This window comes from Vidua macroura, chromosome 16 (assembly GCF_024509145.1).
Source record: "Vidua macroura isolate BioBank_ID:100142 chromosome 16, ASM2450914v1, whole genome shotgun sequence".
In the NCBI taxonomy this organism is placed as follows: Eukaryota; Metazoa; Chordata; class Aves; order Passeriformes; family Viduidae; genus Vidua; species Vidua macroura.
The window spans coordinates 3,051,947-3,073,072 of record NC_071586.1 but is presented as its reverse complement, the minus strand read 5'-3'; the positions used below and the strand labels follow the sequence as shown (position 1 = coordinate 3,073,072).

The 21,126-nt window shown below is 50.3% G+C and overlaps 1 protein-coding gene across 2 annotated transcripts; it reads right to left on the bottom strand.

The window, feature by feature from the left end:
- Nucleotides 1-554: 554 nt before the first annotated feature.
- FAM234A (family with sequence similarity 234 member A) lies at nucleotides 555-21,051 on the bottom strand. Of its 2 annotated transcripts, none has more exons than XM_053992531.1 (12): nucleotides 20,965-21,051; nucleotides 14,482-14,784; nucleotides 13,324-13,440; nucleotides 12,959-13,147; nucleotides 9,297-9,427; nucleotides 6,313-6,442; nucleotides 5,715-5,853; nucleotides 5,285-5,425; nucleotides 4,841-4,919; nucleotides 4,261-4,413; nucleotides 3,364-3,466; nucleotides 555-3,220 (listed from the first exon to the last, which is right to left on the bottom strand). In XM_053992531.1, the coding sequence occupies exons 2-12, from the start codon at nucleotides 14,738-14,740 to the stop codon at nucleotides 3,009-3,011; spliced, it is 1,653 nt and encodes a 550-aa protein (XP_053848506.1). In that variant the 5' UTR covers nucleotides 14,741-14,784; nucleotides 20,965-21,051; the 3' UTR covers nucleotides 555-3,008. The 2 variants fall into 2 exon arrangements, with proteins under 2 accessions (XP_053848506.1, XP_053848507.1); XM_053992532.1 differs by lacking the exon at nucleotides 20,965-21,051 and adding an exon at nucleotides 17,741-18,110.
- Between the last annotated feature and the right edge of the window lie 75 nt (nucleotides 21,052-21,126).

Genomic DNA, 21,126 nt, shown 5'->3' with positions numbered 1-21,126 from the left:
CAGAGCCTGGCACAGAGCAAGCGGCATTCTCAGCTCCATGAAGGGGCGTTCTCAGCTCCGTGCTGGGCAGACAGAGCCCCCTGGGGCAGGGGAAGCTGCTGGAGCCCTGGTCACAGGATGGAGCTTGGGCCCTCGGTGCTGGCAGCCACCGGGCAGTGACAGATGGCCCCGCGCTCCAGGGACAGCGCCCGCCACGCGTCTCCCTCCGGCTTGATCCAAATCCAAACCCCAGCATGAGATTTTCGTGCTGATGGACTGCAGAGGGAATCTGGGGTGTAAAACCAGGTCACAGAGCCCCAGGCAGGGGGTAGGGACGGGCTGGCTGGCCCAGCCTTGTTATCTAACTCCAGCCTCTCTCCACACGCTGCCTTCTCCCCTTTCCATCACCTGCCTGCAGTAGGACAGGGCAGCAGGCAGCACCTCAGCCACCAAAGCATCACCAGCACTCCTGGATCCCTCCCAAGGAGGGGTGTTCTGCCTTGGGGAGGTCATTCAAAGGGCTGTCAAAAAATCTCAAAGTCTTGTGTAACCTGCAACACCAAAGCAGGGCACCATTTACAAACAATGCAAAAGAGGATTTATTGAAACCATTCCGGTTAGAGCAAGTCCTGTACAGCACAATTTGCAATAAGTTAAAGAACCAAACCAAACAGTCTCAGTGTTAAAAACCACACTAACACGTAACACAGTGATATAGCCATTGCCACCCAGCTGAGTTATTGAATCAAGGCACAAAGTCATTCATTAAATACTGCAAAAAAACCAATTACACAGGAAATAAGCTGAAAACAGACTGGTTTTGTTAAGAAGGTGCTGGTTTGGCACTGATGCGTTTAATTGAGCTGCCACGGCGAAATCCGCGTTTCCAAACTGTCCAGAAACATTACTGGACAGCTTAAAGCCAGGAAAGCTCCACAGAGCTGAAAATCCAGCTCTCCTCAAGGAACATTCAGTGTGCCTATGGGAAGGTCAGGTCTGGGTAGGGATCTGAGGAGCGAGAGTGCAGTGAGAGTGCAGCCCAGGCTGTACCCCAGGCACTCCCCTTGCTCCTGGCCACGGGAATCTCAGCAGGAAATAATCCACATCCAGCACTCAGGCTGGACTACAGTGCAAGCCTGAGGCTCCCCTGCCCTGTGCCCTGCCCCAGCTGGCTGAAGGGCAGCCTCAATCCAGCCCTCTTATGGCTGCAACAGTGGCACAGACCTGGAGGGGCTGTCAGGCCTAAGGTGCTGAGCAAAGAGGAAACCCAAGCTGGGGGACACAGCTGGGGAACCTCCCTGCACTCCTACACTCCCTCAGAAAACAGCTGGGAAGAGAGGCACAGGAGCAACCCCATAATTTTGAGCCCAGGGTGCTTTGAAGGTTGGGGAGCACTCTGCAGAGAGCATCCCTGGCTTCCTGCACAGCTGGACACCCCAGGCCTGGCTCCCTTGGCTGCCCAGGATATGGGTCATGGGGCAGAGGAGACAGGGCACCCTTTAGGCAGCCACAGGTCAGCTGGAAGCAGGAGGTGTCCAGGCAGCCCAGCTCCCTGTGCTGTCAGACTGGGAGGACTGGGGCTGTGGTGTGAGCTGGTGACAGCAGCTGCCCAGTGGCACATTTGGGCTCAGCAGTGGCTGAAGGGAAGAGCTGATGCCTGATGCTGCACATTCCCATCCTACAGTGTTTCTACACATCCCCCATTGTCAGACTCAGTAAGGGAGGGAGGAACTGGCCAAACCCCCTCCAGCACTGCAGAGCCTGAGAGACGTTATTTTTAGGCCTATTTTTACTTTCAGGACTGAGTAGCTGGTTCAAACTGTTTTCAAGGCCCTGCACCTTGTTTCTACAGCCTGCACTGGCACCCATCAGGACAGGGCAGAGCAAACACCTCATGGTGCTACACAGATCTCCAGGACAAACATGTCATCTTCACACAGCAACCTGTCCCTTCCCCTCGGGATACCAGACTGGGCAGAGAGAAGAGTGCTCGAGGATCCTCACCCAGCATCACTTCAATTCCAAGGGCAGGGAGGCAGCACAGAGCTCCTGCCCACCTCCCGGCAGCAGGGTGCTGGCACTGCCACTTGGGTACAGGGCTTCCCAGAGCAGCAATCCCAGCTCCCAGAAAAGGTTAAAGTGCAATTCTACTCAAGCCAGATCCTCTGGAGGTGGTGGTGGTACCTCCAAGGACCAGCCAGCCTGGGCTCAGGGTGGATCTCTCACCACCTATAAGCAGACTGAGGGAAGGGAGGAACATTGATGTATCCATCAGGTGGGAGACCAGCTCCCACCAGCTCAGTGCCACCAACACTGCACAGCCTGGCTGGGAAAGAAGCAGCAGAGGACACAGACACAGGTAGGCTGGTGACTGCAGAGTAGGACACATGGGGCTGTTCTTGGGAGAAAAGGCCATTTGCTAAGTAGAATGACACTTTAACCTGTGCTTTGCTGGCCCAAGTGACACCAGACACACCACAGCCATGGCTGGGGTCACCACACACCCCCTCCACTACTGAAGCACGGCTCAAATCCAGGAGAGGGTAATTGCAAATCAACTTGCAGCCAAGCACTTCTCCCCAACCAGGAGAGCTGACTCAGAAAGGAAATCTAACAGCAAACACCACACAGCAAACTCCACTTCCCAGACATCCAACTCCACTTCTCAGACATCCCAGAAATCATCAATTCTGGCACCTCCGCAAGTACACGTTTTCATCCAGACATGCTCCTGAGTCAGCACAGCTCTGCGGGCACAAAGGGATGGAGGGGAAAGCCCCCCTCCCTGAGCTGATGACACTTCAGTGGTGGCCAAGCACTGGAGTCCCATCAGCTCTGAGGACAGACACTCTGGCAGCTGCCCCCACAGCTTGGGTATCCCTAGACACTGGGAGTGCTTCCCTGCCAGCCACACTTTGGTTTGCAGATCAAGAAAGGCAGCTTCCCATGGGAATGCAGGCTCTGGGCTTGTTGAGAGCACAGCTGCAGAGCAGAGGCAGCCTCTCCCCGTTCCCCATTCCTCGGCCAGCTCAATCTCGGCTCTGGAATCGCATCCTGTAGAGGCGGTCCCGGATGTGCTGCTCGTCGTCCCCGGCCGTGCGGCGCAGCCAGATCACCCTGCTCACTGCCACATCCTCCTTCAGCTTCCTCTTCATCAGGGACACGGGGCCCGGCCCCTCGCCGGGCTGGGGGCCCCGCAGCAGCACATAGCAGGCGTGATGGCTCCGCTCGAACAGCGCCGCTGCAACATGGAACACATGGAAATCCAGCCTCAGCCTCCTGTGCCCGGACTGGCCAGCACACCCAACAGCACCCGCAGGGGCCAGGAAGGGACCAGTGTTCTCCTGCAGCTCCTCGCTGGAGGGCTGCGAGGAGGGGACTTACCAGTGAATGCAATTATCTGGTCGGTGCTGTTGCGGAGCTCCAACAGGACATTAGTGTAGGAAGGATGGAAAAGGTACAGCTTCTGGAGAGGATCTCTGTGTCTCTGCAAACAACAGGACACTATCAGGACACAGACTCACACGTTATCCCAGAGACAACACCAGTACCAGGCTCAGCTATTACTCACACTTGACAGGATACACCCAGCCAGACACCTGCCCGTGTTAGCCCAGCTCATCCTGACCGATGCCATTAGGACAAGTGCTGGGATTTTGCTGCTCTCCTTCCCACCCCAAGCTTCCTGCAAATAGCTGGCCTGTCTGCTGCAGGCAGGAGACAGATTTTTGCTTCAGGGCTGGCAGAGCAAGCAAGGAAAGCAGAGGAAGCTCAGCTGGTGCTTCAGCAGCCTCTGAGACACAAACTGTCACCAGTGCTGCCTGCCACTACTGCCCCGAGGGCTCTGCAAGCAGCTGAGCTGTGCACTGAAGCTGCCTGAGGCTGCCTGGGGCACAGAGAGGATATTCACATGGCCACAGAGATCACTGCATGCAATGCTGCCATGGGAGGCTCTCAGGAAAACAGCAGCAACTCCAGAGGTGCCAGGCCAGAAGCCTCCCACCTCAACTACAGTGCCACACCAAGGCAGGGCAGCGACTTTGCTCACACAGCCACCAATTTAATTTTCTCTACATAACCAGGCTGAGGATGACAAAAGCTGCCGGTGCCACCACCACCTGCAGGGACACGGCTGTGGACACTGACCCCACACCCAGTGCATGAGGCTGCAGTGCCAGTGGCACAGAGAGATGGGAATATCAACACTGTAAGAAAGGGGGTAACTCCACCCCATTCTGGCCCAAAGCCTGGAGAAGAGCAGCTCTCAGCAGCACCACTCACTGTCTCATTGCCTGGCTCCTGGTAGTCCCCCCACATGAGGAAGGTGGAACGGTGATCCGCAGTGGGAAGTGTGGCTGGGCCAGGGCTCCCTGGTCCTGAGTTCAGCTTCAGCTCCCATTGGATTGCTCCAGATTCACTCTCAACAATCATAACCTAGCAGGGAAGAAAGAAAAGGAACTCATGACAAAGGCATCTCACAAGTCATGAGAGAGAAGTCAGGTCAGCTGTCTCTCCTCACACTGTCTATGGGAACAAGTATGTGACACATGGGAAGATGAGGAAATATGTGAAGCAGAGCATCACAGAGCTGTGAGACCTGGGGTTGACCATGTTAGAGTAAAATCACAAGTTTTGCAGCTACATCAAGGGGTTCAGAGTTCTGTCATTGAAGCCTCTTGCTGAGAAGAGAATTAAAGTGCCTGAGCTGGCTTCAATAACCTGTTGAAAGAGATCCTTTCACAGCTTAAAGCTTCCTAAAATCAGCCAGAGGGAACACATCCCACCAACTGTCCTTGGCTCAATTCTTGCTTGAGCTGTGACACACAGAGAAATGGGAAGTTAAAAGGAAGAAATTTCAAACCTTCTTCCTGTTGGGTCCAATTTCACTCTCCAGGACAATACCATGGGCATCGGGTTTGTAGTAACCGAGCAGCGGCTCACTGAGGGAGAGAAAGAGCAGGGACAGATCTGAACCCACCCTGATGGTTGGGTACATTTTGCTTTCCCAGTTGCCTCTACCCTCCCACACCTGCCCTGGTAAGAGACTTGACTGCCACAACATTGGGTTGGCCTGGTACCACCCAACTCTGAGCCCAGCTAGACCACAGCAGGCACAAAATGAGGAAGCAAAGCTCTGAGCTCCTCCCTTCTGAAGCAGCTCCCAGCATTTGAGGGGACACAACACAACAAGCAAGATCAAGATATGACCCAGGCAAAAAAAAAAAATTGCATCTACAAATCAGCAGGACACTGCTGTTGCTGGGAATCTGGAAATGCCACATCTAGCCCACACTGAGAACACTACCTCAAAACACGGGACACATTGAGGGTCCACACAATGTGGAGATCTTTTGTGTTGATCAGTGTAGCCATCTCTGAGTCCACAACCAAGATGTTGTCCCTTGAGTGCCCAGGAACTTTTGTCAGGTAGTGAATGTCTCCAAATCTGAACAAGGACAGAGAAATGATTAAGCTTTTTAGACCATGCATGGTTTTACTGTGAAGTTTGGAGTTCTTTCCATGCACAGTAAATCCAAATAGGAAACCTCAACGTGCTTTCTCTGCTTTTCTGTGAAACCCTGATGAAGGCATTAACACCAACCCTTGCCCTGAACTTTGGATGTGCTCCTAGTCCAAAAATCACATAGCCAGGAGAGAACAAAGTCCCACCAAGCCATCCTGTCAGGAACACCAGCACCCCCCACTCCACCAGCCTCCAAGACATAACCTCACACCTGAGAAGGGATAAGCGGTGCGTGGCATGGTCAACGTGCCTCTCCCAGTGAGAATCCGGCTGGAAGTTGAGAAGCTTAACTTCCACCCCAACTACTGAACTGCACAGATCTTCCAGGGAATATGCATAGAGAGAGTTCTCTGTGTAAAAATAATAAATAAAAAAGAAGCAAGAATGAGAGAGATAAGTTATCCTGCCCTTGCTCTGAACTCTATGATTTTCCAGATCTGTCAGATTAACTATATTTTTAGGGCTTGCATCATAGAGTTGTAGTGGTATTTTGAGACTCAAGCCTGCTATTGAATGCTTTTAACATTTTATCTGTTCATAATCCAAGTGTTCCACAGTAATCATTTGCTATAAATGACTGCCTAATCCTTTCATGCTTGACATTTGTTAAATAAAATCACTACAGTACATAACAAACTGCAGTTTAAGCAGAAGCCCCCCCCCCTCCTCTTGGCCCCAAACAGCTCTTTGACTAGGTGAAAGCTCCACACAGCTTGTAAGAATGCAAAACACACTCTCAGATGATGTTTACTAACCCTGATCTCAGCTACAATCACTCTTTCAGACTGAATTCCCAAGCAGAGCTGTACCTGTGTAGAAAAGGAAGTAGGAGGAGGAGCGCAGCTGCAGCCTGACGTAGCGAGCGATGCCATCCACCTTCAGGCTGCCCGTGGAGCCGATCTGCTGGCCAGTTTTTCCTGAATGGATGAAGATCTTCACCTAGGCAGGGAAGGGATTAAAGACAACCAACAAGGTTAAAGCTGGTACTGAACAGCAACTGAACGGGAGCAGCACAGGCTTGGATGGGAAATCTCTCCCTGGTTTTGGAGGAGTGAGCATGAGTTCAGTGACACCTCTGCTCTGAATTCTTCTGGAAGTTTGAAAATCACTTCCAGCATAGCCACCTGCTCTGAGAATTTGCTACCTCTGTCACTCACCCTCCTCCTTACAGACTGGGACTGTGGAACAGCAGCCCGAGCTCTGTAAGGACAGCAAAGATCCATTCAAGCCTAAGATGGAGATGACCTAATGTCGGGAACAATGCAGCATATGGACATGGGAAACCTGGCTTCAAATGGCAGCTCCACTAAATGTTTTAAGTGCCCTAATCTACTCCTCCTTAGGCTCATGTGAGTCCAAGAAGATAAAAGAGCTGATAGGTTTTTTCCTATTCTTTGTGCAGGGTAACAAAATTCAATAAAAACATTTCACCCAGGAGAATAAAGGTTAAAGTCAGAATCAGATTTTACTGTCTGAGCAACAGTCAGAGTCTGGGGAGTGCAATGGACTTTAGGAACAAATGAAACATCAAACCAAGAGAAACAGCATCCATCAGACATGTGCAGTCAGGCAGGAACCCTTCTCTCTACCTTGAGAGGGAGGAACTGGGAAAGCAAAGGAAATCTGCTGCTCCCAAAGCAAATCTGGAGTCTGGCAGGTGACAAAGGGAGAATGAGAACACAACTGGAGAGGGAGAACAGCACATCCACCAGCTATTCCCAGCCTCCCGCACTGGGAGGAGACACACACCAGCTCTGGTAGATCAGCTGCACCTTCACTGGTCCAGTGGCTGCCCCAGGACAGTGACAGCCAGGGGTATTTACACAGGGAATGAGAAAACACAACATTTGCCTTGCTGCACTGCCAGCCCCTCTGTGCTGCCGCAGGAGACGGATCCTGAAAACCAGCACATTTTCTGGGACGTGTTTGTGCTGAAGCTTGCAGCAGGTAGGGGTCAACGTGATTCTCTGGAAATGCTGCATCTAACCCCCTGCACACAGACCCTTCTACAGACTGCTCACAGCTCTGTTCTTTCAAATGCAGCCCTTGATAGCTACAAAGCTCCTCTACTTGAGTGCTGAATCTCCCTTCTGACCAGTCCTTTCCAAGCTGCAGAGCTCCACTCCAGCTCCTACATTTGCGTGATTTCTCAAAAGAGAACATACTTTCCTTAAGTTGGCAGAGTGCTTGCCAAATCCAGAGGGAGGAAGGGATTTCATACCAAGATAGCAAGAGAGCTTAAATGGAAAACAGATCAAAAGGCAGTCTTGCAGAACAGAGGCTACATTCAAACTTTTCTTGGCTGCCTAAGATTAAAAAAAACAAAAGTCTTGAGATAACTGGGATAGCAAAAGCAAGGAGGAAAGGAAACAGAGAGAACTGTAGGAGGTGGAGAAGATAGAATTTCTGATGACTCTGGCAACAACAATGCCTTGGACAGCAAAACCCTATTTTCTTGTGGAGTACATTGGCCAAGGAGGCCAATGGCATCTGGCTTGTACCAGCCATAGGGTGGCCAGCAGAGCCAAGGAGGTGCTTCTGCCCTTGTACTGGGCATTGGTGAGGCCACACCTCGACTGCTGTGCCCAGTTCTGGGCCCCTCAATTCCAAAAGGACACTGAGGTGCTGGAGCAGGTCCAGGGAAGGGAACAGAGCTGAGGAAGGGTCTGGAGCACATGTGCTGCGAGGTGGAACTGAGGGAGCTGTGGGGGGCTCAGCCTGGAGAAAAGGAGACTCAGTGGGGACCTTCTCACTCTCCATAACTCCCCGACAAGGGGGGACAGCCAGGTGGGAGTCAGGCTCTGCTCCAAGGGAAAAGGGACAGGACAAGGCAAAATGGCCTCAAGCTGTGCCAGGGGAGGTTCAGGTTGGACATCAGGAGGAATGTCTTCCCAGAAAGAGTTGTTAAACATTGGAAGAGGCAGCCCAGTGAGGTGGTGGAGTCACCATTGTGGGAGGTGTCCAAGGAAAGCCAGGAGGTGGCACTCAGTGCTCCGGGCTGGGGATTGGTCACAGGTTGGACTCGATGATCTCAGAGGGCTCTTCCAACCTTAATGATTCCATGGCTCTGGTATGAGGACGTGGGGCTCCCACTGCTCCCATCAGACCGAGGGAGCTGTAACTTGTGCGCTTTGGACAGGACAAACTGGGCATGCAGACAATGCTGTGCCACTCCATGATGGATGTAGATGTTTTAGCAGAAAAACTGTTCTAGCTACATGACTTTCCTCCTCCCAGAAATGGGAGAAGCAGTATTTGGAAGGAGATAATACCACCAGCAGCTGTTTCACTAAATGAACTCGGATCACAATTGACCAGTACAGTGACACTGGGAAGAGCAGTGCAAAGCAGACCACAGGCAGAGAGAGGGCAGGGATCAGAAAAGGGCAGTGCTGGTACAAAAGCACTGACTGTCAGCTGTGCTTTGATCTAAGAGCCAAAGCTGTCAAGGTTTGTTCACTTCCACTTCTCTAAGCAGAGAAGCAGAAAAGTGCAAGCTCATCTTGCCCCAGCTCACTCCCCAGACAGCACAGGAACATGCAGTGAGGAGAGCACACTGAAAAGGGGGAGGGATTGCTGCCCAGCTCTTTGATTTATTTCATTTTTTCAAACCATAAAACACTTGTGCTGATCTGGGAGTACATCTCTGGTGGGTGAGAAAGAACCCACCCCAAACCCAGAGAAACCAGAGGCCTCTGGACACTTCCTCTGAGACTACAAGGTGGAAATAAACAGCATTCCTGCCATCCTCTGTGGCAGCCACAGGGCTTATCAGAGCTTCAGGATGACATACCTGGCCTTCTTTAGTAATAAAGATTATCAGGTCCTGAACTCCATCATTATCCACATCTGGAATCACTGATAAAGGAGTCAGCACAGTATAATTAGCTCCAAAGTCACGGGATTGCCTCCACAGAACTTCCCCTGGAACACAGTGGGAAACAATCATTAAAAGGCATCTTAGGTTGAAAGGTTAATAATGCTCCTGTTCCAGCCCATCAGCACCACAAACCAGCCACATTTATGCTAATCACAGGGTACTTCCTTGCTTTTCTGCATTTCCAATGAATCCCAGTATCCACAGTTTCATCTTACACTGGAAAGCAATCCTAGCTGCCTGCAGGAATGCACCCAAACACCCTGGCACAAAGAACAGCTTGCTTCCCTTGTGCCTTTGGTTAACAAGCTTCCCAGCCTGTTCATGGCGTGGAGAAGCCTTTGCTGTGATCTAAATCCCTGCTGCTGTGCACTTAAACCTGCACAGACATTTTGAGACCATAAAGCAGCTGAATTCTGACCAGTGCTGCTGCAACTCCTGACAGAACCTTCTTTGCTGCAACTTACCTCCTGCAGATGTTCCTGCAGATGTTTCTCCACTGACATGACTAGCCACAACTCAGGCCACATCCCACCTCTCCCTTGTTTGAAGAACACACACACCCAAACTTGCTTGTAAACTGAGGTAACAAAGCTTTTATTTTTAAAAAAGCAGGGGGTGGCTGGTGTGGGTTTCTCTTCAACAGCTCCAGGCCAGTTGAGTGGCTCTATCCATCCACTGTCCACGGCTGTGGGCCACTTTCCAGTCACTGACCAACCAGTGGAATTTGCAGTGGAATCTGGCAGGGAGGACACTGCTTTTTTTTCTTTTTTTTTTTTTTTTAATGAACACTTCAGTGTCTGATTAGGTGCTCCCAGGGCAAATGTTTACCCTCCCCTTTACCCAGCATCACACACAGCAATTATCATTTCAGGAATGCAAAGTAATCATCTGTTCTTTGTCAGGAAGGCAGCTGGACTGAAAGCCAAGGAATTACTACTTGATGCTGTCTGCAATAATTTAAGGCAGGCTGTATTTCTAGTAGGATTGCTCCAAAGCTTTTACTGCAACACTGAAAAAACCACATGGATTTGTTACTATGACAACAGATGTGAAGTGAAGAGAGCAGATTTCCTAGCTTCCTTAGGAAATCATGGGAAGGCAAAGAATTTTGCCCTCAAAGAAAATAAGCAGGCAGAGAAAGAAGAGAAGTTTTAAATTCTAGCTTCAGGACTGTCCAAAGGTACAAGAGTAAGACCAGGCTAATGAAATGCACTTGTCAGTGCAGAAGGCTCTAATCTTTGGTGGTTAGACAGCAGACAGAGTTTGGGAGAAATTATCTTATTCTCTTAAAAGAGCAGTCTGAGTTAAGAGAAACAGGTGACACTGAGCTGGATTTAACACCAAGCACTTGAGAAGTTTTCCATGCCCTAACCCAGCCCACAGAGAGCACAGAAACCAGCCCTCTCCTGCTCCATCAGCAGGAGATGGGACTGCCATGTCTGACATCTGCAGTGCCACGGCGCTTCCTCAGGGCCCGGGGTCACCGCACCAGCACGGCAAGAGGAGCCAAGATGGAAATCAGGCAAGTGCCTAGACTGCAAATCTAACCTGGGTGAAAGGGTTGGATTTTTTTGGTCTGGAAGGAATAATAAAATCAGAACTCAGAAGACTGAGCTCAGCTCTCACTTCAAGCAGATGCAGAGGACACACAGACTTTTCTCCCTGTCAGACGTTCTCCAGGCTGGAGTTCTGGTTTATTTATTTAGTGATTTCTCACACAGAAGCAGTTCCATCATCTGATCATCATGGTGCCCTTTCTGCCCAATCCCTCAGGAGACCAGAACCACCCACAGGGCTCACTGTTCAGGCTGCTGGAGGATCAGGTGAAGAGAGAAGGCGTAACAAAACTCTTACTCCTGTCCTCTTTCTTGAGACTCTGCCTCAGGCTATGGCAGAGATGGAATAATACACAGCTACAAAGACTTTTGCTTTGACCTGGAACAGCTAATCTTAAGCTCCTATGTGTCCCAGTTTGCTGGTAAGATAAACAAGCAGGAATGTTAGATGTCCCACACAAACAGGAGCATGCACTCCTACACTTCCCTTCCTGCCCACTCTGGTCATTCCTTGTGGCAATGAAGAAAGCAGGACTTAACACAACTTCAACTGATAAAAACACCACTAACTTTATCAGCATTTAAAGATCAAAACCACATCAGACACATTCAGATGATAATCTGCCTATCTCTCCTTCAATCTTCCTACAGGCAGGGGCTAGACAGCCTGAGAGCCCTGGAATCTCACCAAATCCTCCCGATGATGAATCATTAACAGCTAAAGATTGTGCTGGCTACTGTTTTTAGCACACTGTGATGTAAGTTAGACTTCGCCTCTTTGAATACATTTAGCCTATTTAAATACATTTTATTCTGCTCTGCCCTCCTAACCCCCAGTCAGCAAAGCTCAGAAACCATTTTTAACCTACTTAATAGCAAAAAGGCATTAAATAAACTCCTGGGTTATTCACTTTTCTATCTGATGCATTTTTTCCTCTCTTGCTTTGAAGTTATCTATGGAATGTTTTCTTTGCTGTATTGCTGTGACCTGTAGCTTAGCCTAGCTCCTTCTCTACACACTTGCCTTTATGGCTGTCTTTAGTTACAAGCCTTTGGTTCCACAGCCAACTTTCTACACTTTGACCTGAAAGTAACTACTTCATTAATAGTCTAAAAATAACCTGTGCTAAAGCATGAGGGAAATGCTGATAAGATGTCTCTGTTGGTACAGAAACTTTCTAGCTCAGTGTGTATCTACAATTCCATCTATACACTGGAAATTAAAAGCTACACCAGATTTTCCTCAGATTTCTTAGAGCTGTCCCTCTTGCTATTTCTTTTTTCCAATTTTTGGAAAACAGGGTGTGAGGGGTTTAATACCAGATACAAAGGATGGGATCCTAGGGAGAACATATATTGTTTAGACCTTTGAAACAGTGACCTCCAAAATGGAAATGTATTTTAGACTCCACAAGCAAGGAGGGTTCAAGGTGCAGCAGATGATCATTGTTCCTGAAGTAGTACAGGCACTCCTTACCCCCACCCACATTAGGCAAGATGATGATGATGAATTTCTCCACCTCTAAGTTTAGAAAGGAAGAAACCTTTCCAGAGGAGCTAGGCAGAATTGTAGACTACTGAAACAGACTGGCAAGCACTTATCCTAAGCGCTCTCCTTGACAACCTGAAAATCATAAATGCCTAGAACTCCCACTCCTCCTGCCACAGCAGGCACTCCTGGCACGCACACACAAATAACTGGGAAACGTTGCAGGTGCAGGTTTGTGTCTAATCCTGGAGAGCATAAAGTAACACTCACGGCTAGTGACTGCTCCTCCTGTTTCAAAAGCTGCTGGAACACTGGTCTTATGAAAGAGCGGCTGGCACAACCCCCCACCAAAGCTCAGGAACAGCGAGGCTGAGGGCACGTGCTCCTCAACGCCCAGCAAGCGGCTCTGGCAAGGCTTCCAAGACAATAAATACCCAGTGCCCATTGTTCATGTACCAGCCAGTCATGTCACGCTGACATCCCCCCTGCAGGTGAGGAAAGCAAGTGGCCCATCCCCTGCTGGCACTCACCTGTGCGCAGGCTGACTGCTGTAAGGAACAGTGGCTTCTCCACCACGAGGCAGCCCGGGGCCGCTGCCGTGCCCAGCTGCTGGATGCCACACTGCAGCCACTGCATGTCCTCCACAACAGGGCTCTCCCAGAGCACGCTGCCATTCGTGCCAGACACCGCAGCAATGAAGGCACAGGGAGACGGCAGCCCTGGGGACAAGAGGTATCACAGCCAGCTGCCCCTGCACCCACCTTTGCTGCCCTGCACCACCCAGGAGCTGGGACTCACCCAGCTCCTCTCCCCACCCAGTTTTCTCTCCCAGTCACTAACTGGAACTAGAAGGGAAAGGACAGCCCTCACTAGAAGGCATTTTTGGATCAGGTACCTTCATCCAGACAGGACATGTTGAATCTGCTGCTGCCGTTGCTGGATTTGAAAGCAAAGAGCACATCTTGTACTTTGTTTTCATTCACATCTTCTATAGCAAGGAACGGGTAGGGCACTGCAAGAGAACACAAGCCAGGCTCTGGTGAGGATTTTCTTAGCCCACAGCAGAGAAAGCTGGAGCAAAACACAAATTCCTAGAGACCTACTCACTGCCTCCATCCTGGATAGTGTAACATCAGGACAAATTGGCTTTTATATTAAAAAAAAATGTACACAAGTACCAAGGACAGGAAGTTACTGCCAAACAATTTTTTCAATTTGCTATCCCCCAGAGGATGTCTTTTTTAAGAGGCAAGCAGCCAGAATTTGAACTATGCTGAACAAAGAACAACTGTGATCTTGGAGTGGGGCTGCTATTCTCAAAGTATAAAGAAGCCCCACCCAAGCCCTACAAAACCCAGATACTCCATCTTTCTATCAGCTAAAAGCAGCTTTGCTGCACCTGGGATGTCTGCAGCACCACACACAGCTCAGTCCCTGCTGTGAGCACTATCTCTGCAGTTACAGCACATCCAGCACAACCTACTGCACACAAGATTAAAGAAAAGCTCTCCCAGAAGCGATTGCCAAGCCACTGGGGAGCAGGACCCAGGCTGAAGAGCCAACTAAAGCAACCAGAATAAAAATAGCTATAATAACTACAGAGCAATTTATTAAAAAAACAAGATGGAATTATTCTTCTCCCCTTCCTGCTGGCCATCGGGAAAAGGGAGAAAGTCAAAGTGACAGAGGAAAAAAGGCCTAATTGCCTCCAACCTCAGGTCAAACTCCAAGGGAACATTTTAAAGAGCAAGCTTCAACAGAGGTTTATTCCCAGATACCCTTTCTCATATCTTTTTTTGTGATTGAGGCCAGCCTGGTACCTTGTTACCACTTCAGAGCAGCATCTAATTTCTCCACTGGATCCTGTAAACACCTCCTGGAAGGCCACTCCAATTATGATGGGCCATTGCTTATCCAGGTCGGGTATTCACAGCTCTGGCTCCCTGCAGGTCGGGCTCCACGTTGTGCTTAGGTAGCAGCCCACAACCCAAATCCATGGCACAGAAAGGAAAAGGACTCTTGGTAAGTATTTATTCTGCTGCAGCAAGCTCACCTGCGTTGTTGTAATATTGGAACCATGTTCTTTCTGAAACTGGCCTCTCTGGGCAGGGAATGATAAAGGAGAAAGCAAACACAATGATCAGGCAGAGGAACAGGGAGATGAAGAAGGCAGCAGTGCGCCACCGGGACAGCCGGGACAGCCCCGAGGACTTGACAATCCTCCTCTCCACATAGTTTTCATGGTTCTCCTGAGCTTTTACATCCTCAGTCTTCAGAGGGTGGATCTCAGCTTCTGAGTCCTTGTTATCCATCACAGCTCATTCATCAGTATTCAGACACCCTTCTCTCCCTTCACCTGCAACAATGGAAAAAAGAAGTTAAATACATTTTGAAACATATTTTTAAAACACCAATTAAAATATTCTGTTACTACCTGATATTCACACTGGAAACATTTAATGGGAGGTGAGCAAACCAGTGTAGTGTCACAGAGCTGGATACAACACACTGCTGGTGCTGGAGGTCTCCCACACAGAGCAATGGAGAGCGTTCGTGGAATGCAGGAACAGCACCAATTTTTCTCCAGAGGAGGAATCAACTTTGCTAGAGCTGGACAAAGAAAGCTACAGACCCCACGCAGAAAGGACTGACTGGTCTGCAGATCTCCCTCAAGAAAAACACCCCAAAAGCTCCTTTTGTTGCAAAGACTTGTTGCCACCTCCCGTGTATGTCAGCCTGACTCTGAGCTGGGGAGGTGAAAGGAAACACTTGTGGCCTTTATATACCAACATAAGGCTGTTCTCTATTGTAATGTGCACTTGAGCTTTCCCAGGAGAGAGAGAAACAAACACCAGAGTATTCTGTATAGGAGCAAACCAAAGCTCTTCAACACCTTCTTACATGAGAAACCCTGGGTAAGTTCAGCAGCCCAGCCCTGCAGAAGTCAAGAGTGATGACTTCCCTCCCCAGAGGAAAAACAAGGAAGGAGCTGAGACTAAAATCGGGCAAATCTGATTTCATCAGACTGGAAGAGTTAACAACTGCTATTATAGCTTCTCCTGCTACAAATCATATCCTTGGGCTACAACAACAATAAACAGAGGGGTTCTGTGCTAATTTGCTAAAAAAAGAGGGGGAAAGAGCCCTAGTCAGTTAGAGGAGCCTGTAAGTCATTACCCACAACAACAGTAAAAATCCATGTTTTATACAGAATCTCTGACAGTGCTTCTTTAAAAAATACCACAAGGAAAGAAATAAAGAATAACACATTCCAGTAGGCTTGGAAAAAGCTGCTTGACAGTGTTATGAAAAGTTATATCAGAGTAAATAACCACGACAACCAAGCCAATTTTCCATGACTGTGCCCCAGCAGTCACGTGTCTGGGTTGTCCACTTACTTCCATTTACTTCCCCAGCAGAAAAGAGCTTAAAGTCAGCACCAACACAGCGCAGAGCATGGGATTTCAACTCCAGCAGCAACAGGGCTCGCTGTGTCTCACGTTTCTACCCAAGCTCATTTACAGTTCTGTGAAACACAAGATGAGTCACCCTGGGGAGGCTCAGCTCCTTCAAGCAGCTGTGGCACCCCAGGCTGTCCCTGTCCCACTGCAGAGGGCTCTTCTCTTCTGGGCACAAATCACAGGGGGACAGATCCACGGCAAGGCAAGCCTGAGGCACAGAATCAGCAGATCAGCCTGGCACTGTCAACCCTTTAACCTCAGAGCCTGCTGGACTTACAAGCATTTCCTCCAACCCGAGCACTCTGGCATTTGTTCTACATCAAGTACAGGATCTCACTCCAGATAATTTAATTCAACCTGCACAATACCATGCAAACGAATCAATAATGCAGAAGGTGCATGTTATTCCAAAGATCTTACTCCAAGGATTTCATCTGCCCTTCTCATCAGCCCACCAGCCACACCAGGGACACCTACACAAGCCTGGCTGTACCTAGACTGACAGCAGGCACCTGATGGGTAGGAAGGCTCCAGATGGAAAGGGGAACAACAGATCAAGTGGTGCTTTCAGCCTCTGCCCCGAGCTGAGTGTTGCTCTTTTACTGCACCAGGCCTTGAGCAGGTTCAAGGTACAAGGCTCCAGGCACAGGCTGAGCAAGTGATTTACTGGTGTGGAGCAGCCACGGCCACAGCGATGGGGACAGTGGCAGGAGTGAGTTATGTGACCTCCCCTGTGCTGGGGCAGGTGGCTCGTGTGTCCCTGGAGGGCCCATCTCCAGCAGCATGGAGAGGGGGATCTTCTCAAAACCAGCACCCACAGCAAGGGCTGCAACAGGGCTCCAGCACAATCCCACCAGCCTCTCCAGCAGAACCTCCACGGCCTCCCAGTATAGAGCTGGGAAGGATCCAGGGCATACCAGCACCTATGAGACTTCCCAAAAGGAACCAAACCCAGGTTTCTCCCCTCTTTGTCCAAAAGGGACACCACCTAACACAGCATTGATGGCATATTTTTATGACTCACTATAAATCTCAGGACTGTCATCTAGACTGGGATGAGAACGATAAAAAAGCAGTAATTATCCTGACAACCCCAGTAATTCCTCTCTTTTTTGCAGTGATGACCCAACGGAGCCACCGAGCACAAAGAGCCCTCAATGCCTTTAAAGCAATTCTCTCTCTTTTCTTTCAGGGTTTGAATAATGCCCTTTGCACCCCTGCCAGAGCAGAGGCGGTGCCAGAACGAGGACCACAAAGGTCAATGGCCAAGGCTCAAACAATGCAGGAAATCCCAATGCCTGCTGCTGCCAAAGTACATGCTGCCAGCATGTGGAATGGCCCCAGCTCAACAACAAAGAGGGCTGGTAATCAGTTTAATTGAAGACAAGCAGAAAATGATAGTGTGCATCTGAGATGGTTTTACTGTCCTCTAGCAGCCGACATCTTGTCTCCTGCTGGAAGAGGACACAGAATAACTCAGCTGGGAAATTCAACACATCCAGGCACCTTTCAGGGGAGCAGAAAGTGACAGGATTCTGTGTTGCTGCAGTGTAACACACACTACATGCAGTAGATCTGGGGACAGGAGAAAACATGGGAAAAAGACCTTGTAGAATGAGAAATAATTAGAAAACACATGTGACAAACCCAAACTGAACCCACACAGGCCAGGGAGTGAGGCAGCACAGCCAGGATCTGCATCTCAGACTCCAGGGCTCCCAAGCTTTAAAGGTTGCTTCCCCTAGCCATGGGATGAGCTGGGAGCAGTCCTCAGCACAAGCTGAGGGGGAACAAACACCTCTTCCTGTACCACAGTAACAACAGGGACAGGACAAACACAGCTTTACTCACCTCCACTGTCCTGTTTCCTGAAGCCACAGTGCAAATTTACAGATCTGATCTGCCTCAAACCAGAGACACTTGCACAACTAAACCCAAGGGACAAACCATCAGCAGCAATCAGACAGAACTGCCTGACAAGCACAGAGAATCTCAGACAGTCAGGTGGATGAAGATTGGTGTCAGAAACTGTCGCCCTGGTTATCAAGAGTTTTCTAAAGCCTTCTGAGTTTACATTCTTGTAGAGAACTTTCTCACACAACTCTCTGTAAATAACCTATTGTTTTGCATTCTTTCATAGAGGCGGAGAAATTTGATGTACAGGTAGTTTGTCCAGTGTCGTTGGAGAGGTGGCACGTTCACCCTCCAATTCACTGGCATCTTTTGAGAACTATAAAAGATTGGAGCCAGAAAAAATAAATTAGTCTCTTCATCATGACCAAGGCTGTGGTGCGTCATTTTTGCTTGTGTCATCTGGTGACAAGAAACCACTTAAGGATTCGTGCATTAGAAAGGTTTAACTCATTTTCCACTCATGAAACACCAAACCACAGCATCTGAAATGTCACCAGACACCAGCTCTTCCCAGAAAATTTCTAGCAACATACTGTAACTTAGATTTGATGTTCAAATGTCTTTGAATGGTCAGATGTCTTTGTTTTTGTCTTCCACAGAATGATGAAATCAGGTTCTGACTGGATACTTCAGGAACACAAGCACAGCATTTGGCTGGTTTGGTTCTGTTTGGTTGCTTAGTTCAAGCACCTCAGAGGTTTCCTCCCTGTCAACCAGAAATTGTTGAAGCCCCAAGCTGCAATCAATAAAGATAAAACAGCCAGGTTTTGCTCTGAATAAGCTGCAACATTCCCATCACAGCTATTTTCCATGAGCAGACTGCTGGGTTTTGATCCCATGCACTCTGTGACACTGCAGCAAGCTCACAGCAGGGCAGTCACCTGCTGTGACATTCAGTCTCGGGTCATTTGTGCCTTTTTCTGCAGTCCCACTTACATCAGGACAAGAAGAAATAACATGTAAGATTTCCCAGAATGAGCTTTGCTCCCCTGGAGACACTCAGGCTGTATGCTGCACTCAAGCTTATCATTTTGCTGGGTCATCTGCAGCTCACAGCTCCTTCCTGACATCAGGTCACAGCCAAGGGCTGGCTGGGGACACTGACCTGAGGAGATCATCCCTGTCTGGCACTGGGGCACCTCTGCTCCTGGCATGTCCCTAAGGCCTTTTTCAGGACACAGCTTGTAATCCAAACCCTACCAACAAGACTGGCATGGCCATGGCACAAGTTTCCCAGAGAATCTGTGGCTGCCCCACCCCTGGAAGTTTACAGGATTGGACAGGACTTGGAGTAACCTGGGATAGTGGAGGGTGTCCCTGCCCATGGCATAGGGTGGAATGAGATGAGTCTTAAGGGCCCTTCCAAATCAAACCATTCTGGGATTCTCCTGCTGGAGCTGGTTCTTCTGAAATGCCATTTAACCCTGCAGTGATACATCTGTCATTTGCAGGAGAAAACTCTTATCCAGGGCAGTTTTCACTTCAGACAGGAGTTAAATACAGAAACTCAAACTGTTTAGGGAAGAGCAAAGCAAAACCCAGCATTATTTCCATGAGAGCAATGGGAAGATCAAAAATCTAAGACGAAGAACAGCATTAAAGCTGCGTGGAACTGATTACAGGTCAGGCCAGTAATAACAACTGAGCTGCAGAAACACCAATCATTCATCATCCCTGGCCTTACAAGCTGCACAGCGTCCAAGCCACTCCTCTCACCAACTGCTGCAGATCCCTTGTGCCAGCTCCAAGGGCAGCTGTCAGCAGGGTGCTTGAACCCCCCACATCACAGGCACCCCCACCTCCCCCACAGGGCTGCCCTCTTGCCTCAGAAGCACAGTGACATCCCTCACTGCCAGAGACTGAGCGCACAAGGGGTTCTGGAGAGATCTCTGTGCATAAAAACCCCCTGGAAAAGACTGTGGTCATTTCATGTGGGTTTATTCAAAAGACAAAAAAAGTACATTTTTTAGGTGGGGCACTCACTCCACAGGTCAGAATTCCATGCTGCCTCCTGCACAGCCTAGAGAGATTTATGGCAGCATGAAAGGAATGTTCACAGGCCAGGTTGAATGGGGCTTAGAGCAACCTGGTCCAGTAGAAGTGTCCCTGCCCATGGAGCAAGATAATCTTCATTATCTAACCAAAACCATTCCATGATTCTGTGAAACAACAGCCCTCCTCCAGATGCTGTTGTCCTTCACAGCCACCTTCAAGAGAAACTGCTTTGGTCCCACCAGAAATGGAATTTTTCTTTCTGTCACACACACACAGAGCAAAGCTCCCTCGTCACACACCCATCCCTGGGGAGCCTCTCAGCTCCACAGGCAGCCCAATCCTGCCCAGGTACCAGGAAGGGCTGGCTCCAGTCCCTCCCTGCAGGACAGGCTGCCCCTCTTCTCCCAGCCGTTACGCAAGACGTTTCTGCCTTACAAAATAAGGAGAAAAGGCTGGAAATGAGGTTGATGCTGAACACACTGCAGTATTTTTCATTCGGCAAGAAGCCCTGTAACTCACGCCTGCAAGCCAGGCTTGTGGGCTCGCGAGGGAAAGGGAGGACTGTAAGCCTCTCGAGGAGGAGCGCTGCGGCTGTGGGCGTGCTGAGCTCTCAGAGGTGAGGGGCTCGCTGTGCCTGAAGCACAGACCCGCAGTCCCGGGTGCTGCCAGAGCAACTCCCCAGGCCCCCTCGCAGCTGCCAGCCTCGGGATAAAGGAGCTCGGATCACAGGGAGCAACTGGGGGCTTTGGAAAAAAGGATTAAAGTCTTTCCCAGGCTTCTCGCTGTGGTTTGGGGACACTTCTTGAGCTGCTCAAGGCGGACAGCAAACCCCTCCGAGCCGGCAGGGAAGGCCGCAGGGCTGGGCTGCAAGCGCTCACAGCCGCGGGACAACCGGCCCGTCAAGAGCCCCGGCCCCGCGGCGGCACCGACCCCAGCGCTGCCACCGCCAGCCCCAAGCTCCCGGAGCCGGCGGCAGCGCGCGGGCGGCGGGGACGCTTCGGGAGCCGGCTCCGCTCCCCGAGCGCCCGGTGCCAGCGCGGGGACGCGGCCGGGGACAAGGCCGTGTTCTCGGTGCGCACCCACGGAGGCGTCAGGAGCGGCCCAGGGCACCCCCCGGGTTCCCCCCCGGCCCGGCCCGGCCCTCGCCCGCCCCGCTCCGCACTCACCCCGCGCCGCCGCCGCCGCCGTCACTTCCGCCTCCATCCCCGCCTCCGCCCGGCGGAAGTGACGTCCGGCGGAGGGAGCGCTTCCGCTCGGTGCGGCGGGGCCCGGCCCGTCCGGTATCGGCGGCGGCGCGGGCGGAGAGCCCGCAAGAACGAGTCCGGGCA